We start from the raw sequence: 17,751 nt of genomic DNA, 5'->3' as shown, positions 1-17,751 counted from the left end.
TTCCCAATAATGTCTCATTGCTTCTGTTATCAAGTTGATAACTTGCCTTTCTTCTTCTCTCCTTTGTTTTTACTGTCAGAACCCCTGTAGCTCTTTCTAGCTAGTGTCCTTGCCCCTCTGCAGTCCATTCTCTCCGTGACCATTCTGTGTGTTACTCTTCCAAACACATGACCATAATCTGGCCTGAAGCCCCCAATGCTTTCCATCTCACCATGTGCTGAATACCATTTCCCTAAGCATCCAGCCCTTTCTATACAAGCCCTGACTCACCTTTTGGCATACTTCTATACTTGCTTTTTGGGTATTCTGTGATTCAGCCAAACTGAACAGCTGTCCCTTCTTGAATTGTCCTTTGCTTTTCTGGGCATTTCTTTCTGCTAAGAATACCAGCCTCTTCCCAGCTTTGCCTCTTAAGGTTTACATTTACTCTTCAAGATCCAGATGAGATCCCAAGTTCTGCATGAGGTTTCCGCTCCATTGTTAATAGTACTTGTCACATTTATGTAGTGTTTATATGTATTGGATCTCTTCCACTAGACCATAAGCTCCATAAGAATCCCAACCATATTTTACTTTTTCTCTTAGCATCCCCACCCCCCCTTGCCTGTTCCCTTCCTAGCACTGTGTCTTCCATGCAATTGCTGTTCAACAGGTATTTCTTGAATGAATAATGCAGTGAAAAACAAAACCATTTAATTTTAAGCAAGGGAGGAATATTGATGAAAGTGGTATTTCAGGAATATTGGTCCAACACTGATTACATGAAGGATCTGAGCTAATTTTTCAAAATATTTGAAACATGCAAGGGAAAGTAAAGTTATTTAAATAAGACCATGAACCCAGTGTATCCTTTCAACCATAAGGAGGGTCTTGAAAAAGCTCTTGAGGTAGAGGTCAAAAGAAATTCTTTAATGTATATCTTCTTCCCCACCAATATGCAAAGTTCAGTATCCTCACTTTGTAGATGCTAGATAAATAAGTGCATAATAATTACCAAACCTTGTTGGTAGTCCCAAATGACATTGACATTTATATATGAACTAGTATGATAAAGAGCCACAAGCCAAATTGCATACCTACACCCTTAATTACATGAACAGTCACATACACAGACACGTGGACTTTATGCTTCAGTGGATTCCAAGTTATATACAATGATCCATGGCCATTTTGCTAGTTTCTGCTTTCCGATTTGTTCATTCTGTTTAGGTTCAGTGTAGTTTTTTTTTTGCTCTGGCAAATGTCATTGGTAGTATAATTGAGAAGTACATCTATACTCAGCAATTTCAAAAGCTTAACTGCTCATTTTCTCAGCATTCTCATAGTGTTTTTGGCTTCTACTGATCCTTCTAAAAGCATTTCACCATTAAGTATGTGAATTCTGGAATACAAATTGTGCCATGCTGCATATTTGAATAAAAAGCCCAGAATTGAAACTATGATCCATGAGGGCAGGTTTTACTTATACACCAAGGACAATAAAATGTAACTCTGGCAAAAGAGAAACATTTCTCAAAGATATTTTTTCTTACTTAATTTAAAGATATTCAAGTGTGTAATTGCTTGACTTGTTGTCTATGTGCCCGCCTAGTAATTTCAACATAGTAGTAGTCTCCACGTGGCTTGTATTATTCTGAATACAGTGGAGAATGATGCCTGTCATAATGGCTTTCCAAATACACATTGACTGTTGACTGAGGGAGGCATGTCCCATGTGGGCACTGTGTAACAGTGACACAGACAACTTATTCACCTTTCCCTTCACCAAGTGTGAAAATATTACTCATCTCTGTTTCAGACATGTATAAATATGACTGGTTTGTGTTTACTCAGACACAGAACAAATTTGCCAAGATACTATTTCCCTTCTCTTTTCCCTTTTTATTCTTAAGCTTTTAATTCATCACCTGTTCTCATTATCATGAAAAGGCAAAGGTCAGGGAGCAGAAAGTACATAAGAAACTATGCAAGAAAACTTTGAAGTTTTACTGTGAGAAAACATTGGAGGCAGTAACTAAATAAAGTTTGGGGATTTTTTTGAATGCATTAGTCTCCCAGTTTAAAAAAAAAAAAAAAAAATATATGAAAGGGAGCAGGTAAAGAAGCAGCAGTAATACTTTCTTTGTAGCAGGATATTTGTCCCAAATACTGGTATAGAACTCTACAGAGCAAAGTTGAAACAAATGGAGCAGCTCCTTCCTTTTTAGTTTTCTTTTTCTGGTTTAACAAATTACCACAATTTTATTGTCTCCAAACAGCACAAATTTATCTTATAGTTCTGGAGGTGAGAAATCCAAGGGTTTCACTGGCCTAAGAGAACATGTTCCCTTGCCTTTTCCAGTTTCTAGAGGCCCACACTCCTTGGCCCTTGGCCTTCTGCCATCTTCAAAGCCAGCAATAGCCAAGTCAGTCCTCCTCATCTTGTATCACTCTGCCTTTGACTCCTCTGCTTCCCTCTTCCACATGTAAGGACCATTATGATTACATTGTGCTGACCCAGATAATCCAAGGTCATCTCCCTGTCTAAAGTCAGCTGATTAACAGCCTTAATTCCAACAGCTACTCTAATTTATTCATTCATTCATTCATTTATTTATTTTTAAAGATTTTATTTATTTATTTGACAGAGAGAGATCACAAATAGGCAGAGAGGCAGGCAGAGAGAGAGAGAGGAGAAAGCAGGCTCCCTGCCGAGCAGAGAGCCTGATGCGGGACTCGATCCCAGGACCCTGAGATCATGACCTGAGCAGCGGCTTAACCCACTGAGCCACCCAGGCACTCCCAGAGGCTTTATCTTGATGGTCCTGAAAGTTCATTTTCGTTTTGTTTCCTTTGCCTTTGGAGACATGTCTTAAAAGAAGTTGCTGTGGCTGGGGCACCTGGGTGGCTCAGTGGGTTAAAGCCTCTGCCTTCTGCCCAGGTCATGGTCTCAGGGTCCTGGGATGGAGCCCTGCATCGGGCTCTCTACTTAGCAGGGAGCCTTCTTCCCCCTCTTTCTCTGCCTTCCTCTCTGCCTACTTGTGATCTCTGTCTGTCAAATAAATAAATAAAATCTTTAAAAAAAGAAAGAAAAAGAAGTTGTTGTGGCATGGTGAAGAGATTACGGCCTACATTCTCCTCTAGGATTCTGATGGATTCCTGTCTCACATTGAGGTCCTTTATCCATTTAGAGTTTATCTTTGTGTGTGATGTAAGAGAATGGTCCAGTTTCATTCTTCTGCATGTGGCTGTCCAATTTTCCTAGCACCATTTATTGAAGAGACTGTCTTTCTTCCATTGGATATTTTTTCCTGCTTTTGTCGAAGATTAGTTGACCAAAGAGTTGAGAGTCCTTATCTCAGCTCTATTCTGTCCCATTGGTCTATGTATGGGAGATTCATTTGGTTTTCTAAATGAGAAAAGAAGTACTTAACATAACTGCTTCCCTCTCTTTTCTTTCTCTTCCTTAGCTTTCAGCAGGCTGGGTTCTGCTGCTTCACTTACTCTTGCAAAGGTCTCTAACTGACCTGATGTTTAAAGTATGGAGCTGTTTTCTCAGGCCACACAATTCATCCTTCTCCAAAGGCTTTCTTCCTCCTTCATCTGTGACCACGTGCTCCTGGGTCCCCCTGCCCTGTACTTCCTCCTCTAACAATCCTGCCACCTGGTTCTTTCTTAGCCCTCAGGCCCCAAATCCTAAGTCTTGCTCTACTTCTTACTTCTCAAAGGTCTGTGTAGTCTCTACTAGACTGATGTAGTTTTTACAATTAAACATTTCATTCTCTCAACTATGGGTCTAAAACATGGGCCTTTCCTTCAAATCTTCCTTTCTTTCCTTTTTTTTTTTTCAGTGGTGCCAATATTTTGTTTCATGCATCCAAAAACAAGCCAAACTAAAACAACTCCAGAAATAAACAAGCAGAACAAACAAGTGGAGTCATTTTTGCGTTCCCATTCTTCCATAGCTTGTTCCTTTCTTCTGTATTCTGTTCCCATGCTTCTTTCCTAGCTCAAGACCCCCTGGGTTCTTGTTGCTTTCTCAAGTGTCTCTGTATTTTCTGTGTTTTCCCTTTACATGCTCTAAACATGAGTCAGCTAATCTCACCAAAACCCTTTTTTATATAATCCGCCTAGCTGGGGAGGGGATCACAAGGCAGGGAGCTTCTAAGGTAATGGTAATTTTCTTCATTTGGATAGAAAGTTTGTTATTCTTCTTTACCCTACCCATTAGTTCTTATATGCTCTTTTCTATATGTGAAACTTTTAACTAAAATAAATTCCTATCTTTAAAAAAAAAAAAAAAAGACTTTAAATGATGTCTTACTACATTCTAGAGTCTCAACTTGAAATTCCAAAGTTGGCCATCAGCTGACCTCCAATAAACTGTCCACTGTCTTTCCTACTTTTTGACTGTAATAACCTTCCCATCCAAATATCTTGATTCCTTCAATACCCCCAATGTCCCACATTTATTTCCTCTCCTGAACCTTATTCCCACTGTGTTTCTATCTGAGAAATTCTTTTTCTTCTTCAATCCAAGATTAATACTTGCCTTCAACTTTTACAGCATATCGTTCTGTGCAGTCTCCCTTCTCCTTCCCAGGCACTCTTCCTGACCTTTACAATCTCCAAATCCATGTTTGGTTACATACTGTGTTATGGTCTACTTGACCTATTTTGTTTGTTTTTAGTATATTTATCATCTTTCCTCAGCTAGAATATAAAATCCTAGAGGAATGACCATGAATCTTTTGCTACTTTGGAATATGTTGGAGGAGGCTGTATCTGTTTGCTTTAATCATGTTGAGTGTAGAAATAATCCAGAGAGTGTTACTGTAAATGTAGAGTGAGCCAAGAAATGTTGAAGGCCAGATACCATCTTTGAGTGCCAAGAACAATGACCTTTGAAAAGACTTCAAAGCTCTACCAAATGTAATAATCCTACAGGCAAAATCACCTTTTGGATCATTTTGCTTAGAATCCCTTGTGCTAATATTATGTTTATAGCACCCTTTAGGAAGATGGGCTAAAATTGACACATGGTACATGTTGAAACTATTCTCTGCTTATTATCAAATCAATTTTCTTCCATTAAAATTTCCACTTTTAGGGTTTATTTTCATCAGCTTTTTAGATAAATATGGCACATGGCTTGGTTTCTGTTTTTTTTCTTTATCATTTTCATCTAGGAAAATTACTAAAAAAGATTCCAGGAAAATGATTACACTTTCTTCTGCCATATGGCCTTCTGATAGAATGCAGCATTTAATAATGGCTGGAGCTTTTAACTTACCAAAGCTGGAAGTTGATGTACAAATTGTCCTTTGTTTTTAATGTTTATTTTAATGCTTATTTATCATTTCAAATACTATTTTATGATTTAAGGTAGGGATTATCATGTTAAATGTATGCTAATCATGTTGTGATTCAAGTATTCACAGTTTATTAATTTAAAACTGCACGTTTATGTTAAAGTCCATTATTTTCATTAGAGATACAATTAAAATCAATTGAGTACTGAAATATATTTTAACTGTAAGATGTATTCACTGTCATATGATTTGGGTTGTAATAATTCATTGGAATGTTCTCATTACTCTCTGGTATATACAGTCATACACACATACACACACTTAACTGATAGAAAAAAAAAATTACAATTTCTTAAAGATGTATTAACTTTCTCCCTGCGCACTCAAAGAAAGAGAAATGTGTCGGCAATTTTGGTAGAATTTCTATCAAACATCTAAGTACAGCCTATTTCAGAACACATGAAAGTTGAAACTCTTGTCAAATACCTTACCCTAACCCAGCAAAATTTTAATACTAAAACCTGGAAAAGACATTTTAAGAAGGAAAAGGAAGGGGGTGCCTGGGTGGCTTAGAGGGTTAAGCCTCTGCCTTCAGCGCAGGTCATGATCTCAGGGTCCTGGGATCGAGCCCCGCATCCGGGCTCTCTGCTCAGTAAGAGCCTGGTTCCTTCTCTCTCTCTCTGCCTGCCTCTCTGCCTACTTGTGATCTCTGTCTGTCAAATAAATTAATAAAATCTTTAAAAAAAAAAAAGAAGGAAAAGGAAATGCTACAGATTGAATGTTTACATCCCTGAACTTCGCATTGAAATCCCTACTCCGAAGTGATTGGTCTTAGGTGGTGATTAGGTCATGAGGGTAGATCCTCATGAATGGGATTAGTGCCCTTATAAAAGATACCCCAGGGGTGCCTGGGTGGCTCAGTGGGTTAAAGCCTTTGCCTTCGGCTCAGGTCATGATCCCAGGGTTCTGGGATCGAGCCCTGCACTGGGGGAGCCTGCTTCTTCCTCTCTCTCTGCCTGCCTCTCTGCCTGCTTGTGATCTCTGTCAAATAAATAAATAAAATCTTTAAAAAAAAAAAGGTACCCCAGAGAGCTCTATCTCCCCTTCTGCCATCTACAGTTAGTGACAGGGAAAGACCTCCATCTGTGAACCAGGAAACAGATTCACCAAACACTGAATCTGCTACTGCCTTGATCTTGGACTTCCCAGCTTCCAGAACTGTTGGGTTTATAAGCTCTCCAGTCTGTAATATTTTGTTACAGCAGCCCAAGCTGACTAAGACAGAAAGGAAACTAAGAAAGAATAGACTGTGTCCACCACCGGGATGACAAGTGTTTTTAAACACTTAACCATTTACTAAGCACTGTGATAAGCCTTTTTCAGACGTGTAGAAAAATTACCTAATTTGCCAGAAATCAGTCAGTTACTTAGTTGTAAAATTGTACTTAAAACCCAGGAATACCTGAAATCAGAACCTATAAGCAATTAATGAAATATTTTTTTCTTTCTGGATATAAAAGTCCTAAATAAAGTATTGAGAAAAATAGAATCTGTAAGAATACAAAAGAATAATACAAAATAACCAAGTTACTTTAGGAATAAAAAGTTGATTTGACATTATTAGTAAGTCAATTTTTATAATCTTTCATGAATTTTAATAAGAAATAGTTAAATCCACATCATTTTTAACAAGAATATGCAAAGCACAGTCCAATTAAGTTTAAGAAGAAAAGAGCATATTTCAACATTGTTCAGGAAATCCTTAGAAAATGGAATAATGCAACAAAAAAGAAATGAAGTAGAAATATTGGAAAGGAACAGGCAAAGTGATACTAAATTTGTAGCAGATATGATAATTTGGAAAATCCATATGTAGGTCTGGATTCAAGATGATCTAAAGTATTCTCCAGAACTCCCCTCTCAAAAATGTCATGAGTTTTAGCCTAATTTGTCCACATTCAAAACCTGAATTACTGTTATTGGTATCACTCTCATTGTGCAGATGCCGTCACTGATTCCTACAGAATCAGGAATCATGGCCAGGCTTAGACACCTCATAAGGGGTGAAGCCGGGTTTCAAACCAGGCAGTCTTGCTCCACAACTGGCCTTCCTAACCGGTTACACTGTATTGAATAACACAGTCCTTTCTGCCTCTGTGTTACCTACATGCCCAGTGCACAGTGAACTCTGCCATCACATGAAATGATACTTGACCATAGGAGAATATTACTGTAGACTAGGAAAGGAGCTACTATCTGAATTTCAAGGATTACATATATAATTTGAAAACTACTTTGTTCCTCTCCCTCTCAGTACTTGGTGTATCCCATGGGAAGAGCATTACTACCTAAAACTGGAGCAGGAAATATCAAATTTACATAAAAATTTACATCTATCTTCTTTTAAATGTTTTTTTTCCTATGCTATTTATCCTTTTTTGTCCTGAAATCACTAGGTAGCTTGTTTAGAATTTATATGCTGATAAAATAAACCCTTTGTTGCTTTAAATAATAATGACATTGGGATTTGCAATTTGAAACAGGAAAGTGGAATTAAATGCTAAATTTCAGATATGACTATTCTGTATGAGAATAAAATGTATATTGAATGAGGAAATGAACAAAGTTGCAATAGTATTTCACTTACCATACACATGCAGAGCATTTTGATATTCAAAACATGAATGTTGCTGCACAAAATTAATTAAAGCTTGTCCAAACATAGTTAATTTAGATTAAAAATCATAATCTGCAAGTACTCATGGTGTTTTCTAAAAATTGGTAATGATGATCTCCCAAAATATTTTCTTAAATAGGACCAAAGTTTGTGATTTCAATTATAAAGGTGAAATGTGATATAAGATCCTGTAATAAGTATAGACAGACCTGTATATGGGTTATGTCCCCAAACATGTTAATTTGTAAATTAAATATTTAGAACAAGAATAATTTTACACCAGGACACCTGGGTGGCTCAGTGGGTTAAAGCCTCTGCTTTCAGCTCAGGTCATGATCCCAGGGTCCAGGGATCGAGCCCCACATAGGGCTGTCTGTTCCACAGGGAGCCTGCTTCATCTTCTCTCTCTCTCTGCCTGCCTCTATGCCTACTTGTGATCTCTGTCTGTCAAATAAATAAATAAAATCTTAAAAAAAAAAAAAAGAATAATTTTACACCAGAAAGAGTATCATAAATAGAGATAATAGTTCCAAACTAAGGTACCAAAGCCCACTGAACCTACAATGTACCCCCAGTGAACTAGGTTACATGTGCTTATTTACCATCTACATTAGATTCTTTGATCAACTGTCTTTCAAACCTATTTTTTTCCTTAATATTGTTGAGAGTTTTTAACATAGTCTAGATACAAGTCCTTTATCAGAAATGTAATTTGCAAATACTTTCTCCCAGATTGTAGCTTGTCTCTTTATTTTCTTAAGAGATCTTTTGAAGATCAGAAGTTTTTAATTTTGATAAAGTCTACCAATTTTTGAAAATTAATGAAAGTGTTGGTTGTATCTAAGAAATCTTTGCTTAGCTCAGGGTCGTAAACATTTTCTCTAAGGTTGTCTTCTAGAAGTTTTATGGTTTAGGTTTTATGTCTATGATCTATTTTGGATTTATTTTTTGCTAATTACAAAAAAAACCCCATAAGATTATTATAAATCTCCATGTCTACTATGTTTCACCATATTTTGTGTACTACCTCAGTGTAGTGCCAAATATAATACTGTTATTTTTAAATGTTTTCTCATTAAAATGATTGTGAAACTGTTATTTGAGTTTATAATTAATACCTATTTCAAAAGATGAGGGAAATGAGGTACAGAGCGATCCTGCAGCTTACAAGTGGTAGGTGGAAACAGCAGTGTAGCTACCTCATCTCCTTCCAAAGTCATTTGCTGTCCAGTGCTGTAAAATAAATAAATAAATAAAAATTTTTAAAAAATTTGTTTTCAACAGTAAAGTCTGTGTATGGATGTCCTGGACTGATCACAAACATTCCTTTCTGCCTCTGCCGTCCCACTGGAACCTGGGCCCTGGATCCTACAGCCCTACCAGCCTTAATCTCAGAACGACTGTATGCCCTAATGCCCTGCTAGATGGATAAACTGATGGTCTATGGGAAACATCCCCCTGGGGAGTTGGTAAGCAGGCTGTTTCAAATCAACCAAGGGACTACAACTCAGCCATACACAAGAGCGAACTACAGATTCACATACAACATGCATGAATTTGAAACACATTATGCTGACAGAGCTATACTCAAAAGGCTACATTTATGTGACATTTTGAAAAAGGGGCAGAAAATAAATCAGGAGTTGCCAGGGGAGGGAGGTGGGGGGAGAGGAGGGGATTGTCTACACAGTGGCATGGGAGAATTTGAGAGGAGTTGATAAAATTGGCCCATTATGGTGTTAGTTACATAATGATTTATTTATCAAAACCGTACGCAAAAAAGCATGGATTTTACTTAATGTAAGTTGTACCTCAGTGCACCTGACTAAAAAGCATAACCTTAGATACTCAATGGATCTCAAGCTCTTATTCTGGTGAGCCAGAGTAGAACAATGAATGAATGAGTCAGCCTAGTTCTTAAAAGCATGTCTCCTGCTCTGGGTCCCCTCAGCAGTAGCGAGAACTGTTCCTGCCTGCAGCAAGCCCGGATTCAGTTCAGCCTGCACTGAATTCTTGCTTCTTCTGCAGTGGGAATACCCAGCAGATTTCACAGCTCTTAAGGGTTCTGTTGTTTATGAGTCCAAAGTAAGCATCTGTTTTTATGAAAGGTACAGTGAAACTTCAATACAAAGCAAGCATCTAGGACCTCAGTCTGGTGTCTCTGTGTGCAACTGTCCTTGTCAACAGTGATGCCAGTTGTTGCCAGAAACCCCACGGTCTATCAGAGCATTTCAGAGAGTACTGTACCTCGCCTTATGTACCACCAGCCATTTCTAAGCAGTCTAAAGGGTGGTTTGTGCAGTGGCTGTTCCTCATGTAAATGAGGTCATTATCCTCTTAAAGGTATAACGTTTCCTGTATGCGCTGGAGCTTTCGAAGAAAAAGACTTGACCTTTTTTCCCTCATTCAGGGTGCCTGCAGAGCCTGCCCTCATTAGCTAGAATTTGACTCCATGACATTTTTACTTAATTTTCTTTTTCCTCTACGTTGGACACATGGGGCAACCATTTATGTTCTTTCTTGACCTGAGATGCTCTCTAATCTCTTTCCAGCTGTGGCATTTGTCATTCAGTCACATCAGGATATGGTGACCCTTCTTTCCCCATGGCAATTCCTAACTGTTAATTGATTCATTTTAGAGAAGGAACTAGACACTGTCCTGTGGGCTTAGCTCCATTTAATTAGTGTTAACCAGAACAGTAGATAGAAAAGCAATTTCCTCTGGAGTGGAAACTTATTCTTTATGAGGTAATAGAGGGAACAAAGAGTAATAGTTTTTAAACCACTTAGATTTTTTAAGTGCTATGGATTGGTAATAGATTTAAAAGCAGTATTGCCTTCTATTAATATTGATGGTGACCATAATATTATAAATAATATTAATAATAACTGGGATTCAAACCCAGGTCTTCTGGATCACAAAGCTACCATACTGTTAATCTAAATTATGCTAAGACATTTTTGTGATAACCACCACTGGAACTGGGCTGGTTTCTTTGTGACTTCCTCATGACCCAGTCAGGTGAGCTTTACTAAGCCAGTTGAATAGACAGGTTCAGTTTAATAGACAGAGGTTCGGAGAGGTAAACTGTGATTTACCCACTCATTTGCTATGACCAGGATTAGTAGCCCGGTCTGCTCTGATGCTCTGTCCATGATTTTCATCACTACAACACCATATTACCTTTACAGTAATAAAGAACTAGCCAGGGCATCTCTGAAAAGCATTGCTAGACACTTTTTAAAATGTGATCTAAATTATGGTTTTGACAGGCTTCGCTTTTAAACTTCAAATACTGTATTTACAGATTGTTGGGACTTCCTAAAATGTGGAACCTGGGATCTGCAAACAAGCATATGAGTTTTGAAGACCATTCCTCTTAGAGCTCTATTTTTTTAAGGGTCTCTGGCCATGGACTTATAAAATATTTTCCCAGAACTTTCTGAACTGCCTAATCAAACATATCTAAATACATTTTATGGTATTTTTCCTCTTGGCTGCTTTAATCTCTGGGATATTCATAGCCTCCCAAGTTCCCATCATTGCACCTCACTAACGTTTTTCTGGCCACATATGAGTCAAAAATGGAAATTCCCATCTCATTTCTTCAAAGGGAGAATCTGGTACAAACATAGCTTAGAGAGACTGGGACAAATAAAGAAGCAGAAAGAAATGACCAGATATGTGTGTATGGGGGGCAGAGGTAGTACAGACATATGCAAACTTAATTTTACAAGTGTCGTCAAATATCTGGGCCACAATAGGATTGAAATGATCTGTTGTCAGACTTCAGGCAACTGTCTCATGGACTGTTGGGAATCCCTTTGCTAACCATCCTGACAGTACACCAAAGATGAAATGTCAAGAACTCACAGTAATCATAATATAAAGAAATATGTAGCTAATCCTATAAATTGTCTATAATTAAATAAAATCAGACATATAAAAATGTTCCCTTTTGGGGCACCTGGCTGGCTCAGTCACTAAGCATCTCCCTTAGGCTAAGGTCCAGATGCCAGGGTCCTGGGATCGAGGCCCGCATTGTGCTCCCTACTCTCCAGCAAGCGTGCTTCTCCTACTCCCACTGTCCCTCTGTAGTGTTCCTCTCTTGCTGTGTCTCTCTCTGTCAAATAGATAAATAAAATCTTTAAAAAAAAAAAAAAAAGTTCCCTCTTGGGGTACCTGGGTAGCTCAGTGGGTTAAGCTTCTGCCTTCGGCTCAGGTCATGATCTCAGGGTCCTGAGATCAAGCCCTTCATCCAGCTCTCTGCTCAGCAGGTAGCCTGCTTCCCCTTCTCTCTCTGCCTGCTTCTCTGCCTCCTTGTGATCTCGCTCTCTGTCAAATAAATAAATAAAATCTTTTAAAAAAAAAGTTCCCTCTTAGTCCCATTCTCTACTTTTCACAATACAGTACACTTCATCCTTCGGTCCTCTTCTGTTTCTGTCCTTGAGGAAGCTTTCCTTGACAGATCCAGGCAGTTCTAGTCACCCTTTCTTTTGTGTTTTTTCTCTGCATTTTCTGTTATGATTTTTATGGATCTGTCATCCTCACTTTGACTTTGAACCCTCAACAACAGATACAGTTCCTTGTCATGTTTCTATTTCAAACATGTATGACATTACATAGTAGGTTGTAGATATGTCAATAAAACTAGTGTCTGTCAACTACATGCTTGAAGATATTAGGACCACTTGGCCTCCATGAGCTAATTTATGAAAGATGTGGACCATATCGAAGTTACAAAGGAGTGTTTGGGTCTCAGTATTAAAAATTAAAAAATCTTTCTACTAATTTGAGATATTCACAAATGCAATAAACTGATTTGCGAGGGGTCATCATTCTACCAATGGAAGCTCTCAAAGAACAGAGGATGATTTGTGTATATCTATTATGTGTGTCTGGATAAATGATAGGATGTTAAAGGACAGAATGGTTTCTTAGCCTTAAAACTGATGAGTATGTGTTTTTATGTGGGAATGGTATCCAGAAGCTCTTTGCAATATTCTGGAGGTTAAGAAAAGGCAAATTTATCTACAACAAATCTTAACAGCTTTAAAAAACTTTTGCTCTTGGCCATAACCGGCAACACTGGTTATCACGTGGACACAAAATTCCAATGGGCTGTTAGTGATGTATTACCTTTGATTTTGTGACAATTTTAAAACGAGTTATTGTTGATTCCTATTTGTTTGGAGGCAGAAGGCTTTCAAAAAATGGAGTCCATGCAGAAAGGACAGTTAATCATAATTGGAATTAATTCCATTCTATGGTTACTACATGGACTCCTTTTCTTCCAGTATCTTTTGCATCTGAGATAAGGATGCATGATACAAGGTTAGTGTGTTATATCTAATAGCGAGTTTTAAAAAATCTTTTCTAGTGATTAATAAAATAAATGTGCAGTTTATAGTCCATAGTGTTTTTAGTAGTCAGAGAAATATGATAATTTGATCCAGAGCAGCTTAAAGAATTTGTATGGTTCAGGTGGGAAGACTGAATCAAGATCCTATTTCACCTAGGACAGCTCCTTAATTTCTCTGAGACTCAGTTTTCTCCTTTGTAAAGTAGGGATGATAATATCTACTTCATAGATTGCTTGTTAAAAATGGAAAGAGATGATACTTGCAATGTGTTAACTTTTTCTCTTATATCTGTCCCAAATTGTTGATGCCAGGAAGGGTTAATGTTTCTGGGGTGCCTGGGTGGCTCAGTCATTAAGCATCTGACTTGGGCTCAGGTCAAGGACCCTGGGATCAAGCCCCACATCCCATTGGGCTCCTGGCTCAGCTGGAAGCCAGCTTCTCCCTTTCACACTCCCCGTGCTTATGTTCCCTCTCTAGTTGTCTCTCTCTCTCTCTGTCAAATAAATAAAATAAAATCTTAAAAAAAAAAAAGACTTAATGGTTCTCCCAAATTGCCAAAATTATCAATAAAAAAAAATTACTGAAAATCTTGGAGGAGCTGACATTATTTTATTTTATTATGCAAATAATTTTGACCTCCAGAGATTATTTATTTTGCTTCAGAAGGCTCATTTCTTCTGTACCGCTAACCAAACAGTTTATTCCATTTTGTGCAACAATTCATAATGAATCTTAAAAGAACTACTGATTATTTTAGAGTTTTTGGCTCAATTACCTGTTTCAAATGCTCAGTGACTAAGGAAAGCATGTCATTTTCTCCTCTCCTGCACACTGGTGTATAACAATAGATTTTGAATAGAGCAAATCAAAGAGACACAAATACCAGTATAAGGGGCCCATTGTGCTTAGTTTGTAGCCCTGTCACATGCTTTTAATTTAGGTCGGTTGATTGATTATGACAAACTGACAGATAGCACATTGTTCCTCTCTTAGAGTCTCTAGACACTTTAATATTCGTACTCTTATCTGTCCATTTTGATTCCAAAACTTAAGTGAAATGGAATTACAGCATTCACTTTGTTTTCCTGTGCTAAGTGATTATCTCTGAAGTGCAATTTTGTGATTAGACGAGATGGCATGCATACTCTCAGCTAATGCTGATTTCCCCCAGGGTGCAGAACAGGTAAATTCATAATGAATGGATGTTGTGCTTTGATTTCAAATGGATGTAAAACCTCCCCACACTTGGTAGTTTTATTTTAAAAATGTATTTAATTATTCTAAAATTAACAGGAGAATATTAAAATTGAACTTTAGAAAATGGCATTTAAACATAAGTCAAGGGTGCTAACTGCTTATGAATGTTAATCCCCTTCAAAAAGTGAAAAAAATAAACTTACCCGACATAAATGGGGTTGGTGGGGTGGAGGAGTGTGGTCATTGAAAATCTTCAGGTAAATTATTTATATTTTTTCTGATTAATTCAAAAATATCTGAGTGCACAGCTTAGTATTCGTATTCTCAAATACTGATGTTCCTTATTTTGAAAGCCACAATAATTATTAACTAATTGGTATTATAGTATCATCATAGTTGTTTGGTCCTGAGGGGTAACTTTTTTAGGGGTAGGGGAAAGAAGAGGTAAGGAGTTAATGATCTGCACAGAGTATTTTCTTTGATATTTTAAAAATAAATTTTATCTGTAAGTAAGAGAGCTCAGTTTTAAAGAGAATTTACCATCCCCAAATTAGATGTGTTTTGACCAAACCACAAAAGTAGATGATTGGTACCCAAATCATGCTCCTTTACTGATAGGCATTGACTATAATATTGTGAATCTTGAAGTGAGAAACATAGTATGCAATTTCTCAAACTTATTTCAGTTGATATCCTTTTTATAAAGAATATTAACACTAGTCAAAACTTCATGTAGACAGTGTTGGTACGTGGTTGTTGGTGGTTTTTTGGTCAGCTTCTTCTTCCCATACTTAAATCTCTTAGCATAATATTCAATATATATTAAGAGCTCAAGAAATCCTAATTATTCTTGTTATTTTAACTATCTCTCCAACTGGGTAAAATTCATAATTTTAATAAGCTGATTTTCAACAATAAAGCACATTAATTTAGAATAAAGTGCTTTTATTCAAGGCTCAAAGAACAATCAACCCATTAAAATTTTTTTGCTCTTCTATTATGGTCCAGTTGTATGTCCTGTGAACCATCAGTAATATTCTTTATGCTGGAAGTGATGCACCTTCCTGAACTTTCTGTTATCACTTGCCCTGAGGGACGTGATACCCTCAGAGTTGTCCTCATAATTTTGGACACCTACCTAGCAGAGGTGAATGGCCTACATTTTCAGTATGCACTCTATGATACCTTCATACCTGAGTTAACAAGGTAAGCACTTCCGAAGTACACTCAGTGAGTGATTTGTTAGTCTATAGCCTGCTCTCCAAGGCAGCAGTGGGAAAACAGTGCATATTTATTCCCCACAGCATTGGGCTATTGGACATAACTCTTTGGGTGGAGATAGGGAAGACAAAATGTAACTCTGGCATGATGAGAAGGACAGTGATTTGGGAGCCAGAACATCTATGGGTTGTAGTTTTAGTTCTCTTTAGTATAGTAGGCCACATTTTACTGTTTCTCTGAAACTTGTGAGTCATTTTATACTTATTATCAGGGAGGGGGATTGTTTGTTTTTAACCTATCTTTCTTGCTAGTTGGGTAGGCTCTGTAGAGATGTCTTACTCGTCATTAGATCTTTATCCCCATTTGTACCATCGACAACACTGAAGGTGCTTAACAGAGGTGTCTTGAAAAAGTTAAGGCAAGAAAGCAACCAGAAGGAAGAGAGAGGGGCAGAGTAGAACAATATATTTAAGGCCTATGTTTTCCTCCCAAGTTCTCTTTGAATAAAACCTCATGAAATCAAGTACACATGATCCTAACTTTAATGGAAGTGTAAACTTTTAGGGCTTGTAGAAGTTACCATCAGCCAGATCTCTTTTTATGTCTGGGAAACTGACGCTCATGATGATTAAGTGAGGTGCCACTTGAATAATAGCAAAGCTGCATTCAGCTCTTCTCCCTCCCTTGTCAGCTCTCCCTGGACAGCTGTGGGTAAGCTCAGCATTAACCTACATATGCAAATAAATCCAGAAAGATATATCTCTTGACCGTTAGAATTTTGGGAAGGTGGGTGGTCTTTAACTTTCAATTCTCTGTATCTTTCTTGACTTGAACAACAATAAAAACCATAAACTACTTTTGAAACACCATAAAAAATATCATTTGGAAAAATATAACTTAAAAGAGTAATGAAATTTAGTACTTTGCAGAAGTACCATAAGTAGCAATATCCAATAACAAAAAGTAACCCCACATCATCAACACGATGCTTAAGTGTATTTCTTAAGGAGTGGATTGGAATTCACCAGAGTGTGTATTTAAGTCCCTCTTACATATTGTTGAAGAAGCTGCTTAGTTAATTTTAGGTCATAATAAATGGTCTTTTATATCGCCTAAGAGTTCAAACAACCCTATGTCCCCAAGAAGAAGATGCTCAGATTTCTCATCTGTCTTCCAGTGGGGCCCCACTCTTCTGATGTAGGTTTTCATGGTCATATTCAACTATCCCATCTTCTGATCTGTCGAATTCAATCCACCAAATTTTTTTTCATTAGTATTTTTGATTGCCTTTCTGGGGAAGAAAAAGCAAAATATTTTAAAGTAACATCTGGTATTTGTAAATCTGATTGAACTGTCCTTTGATTCATGCTTTCTTACCCATTTTACCTATTCTCAAAGTGCCCTGACTTGTAGGAAGAAGAGAGGCTATGCTGTGCCATCAGTGGTAAAGCTATGGGTGGGAAGAATGGAATCTCACGGCTAACGCCAAGCACCGTTGCATCTTATTTTTCCTGACTTTGCCCAGAGCGTTATATCCATACTTGCATATTAATTATCCTGTATGCTAATTACCTACAGATCAGAGTATCCATTTCACTTATTGATCTTACTATTTCTACAGCTTCTGCCACCTTTGAAGACTTTCAGATTCGTCCCCACGCTCTTTTTGTTCATTCATACAGAGCTCCAGCTTTCTGTGATCACTGTGGAGAAATGCTGTGGGGGTTGGTGCGTCAAGGCCTTAAATGTGAAGGTAAGGTCTTTCCTTCCCCAGTCACGTCAGTCACATGTGGGAACATACGAGCTATCTGCTTACACTGTACCCTCTGCTTATGTTGTGTCCTGTACAATAATGTCTTCTTTCCCTTGAATGTCTTCCAGCAATTTTAGGGTGCATGGATTCTGTTCTGTTCATTTCTTTACATTTCCTGTCTTCAGCCTATTTGCTCTGATCCAGGAAACTTGACACTCATACCGTTTCCCCCATATTTTGTAGCTATG

General features: G+C 37.6%; 1 protein-coding gene across 5 annotated transcripts in view; it reads left to right on the top strand.

Annotated features, from left to right (window-relative positions):
* Window positions 1-17,751, top strand: part of PRKD1 (protein kinase D1) — a 336,833-nt gene that overhangs the window by 236,534 nt on the left and 82,548 nt on the right. For all 5 annotated transcript variants that reach the window (XM_059181822.1, XM_059181820.1, XM_059181821.1 and 2 more), the window contains one exon: window positions 17,372-17,503. In XM_059181822.1, the coding sequence (XP_059037805.1) occupies window positions 17,372-17,503 (132 nt within the window). The remainder of the gene's footprint in view (window positions 1-17,371; window positions 17,504-17,751) is intronic.

This window comes from Mustela lutreola, chromosome 7 (genome assembly GCF_030435805.1).
Source record: "Mustela lutreola isolate mMusLut2 chromosome 7, mMusLut2.pri, whole genome shotgun sequence".
Classification (NCBI taxonomy): Eukaryota; Metazoa; Chordata; class Mammalia; order Carnivora; family Mustelidae; genus Mustela; species Mustela lutreola.
The sequence above is the reverse complement of the archived record's forward strand: the minus strand, read 5'-3'. Positions and strand labels throughout refer to the sequence as shown.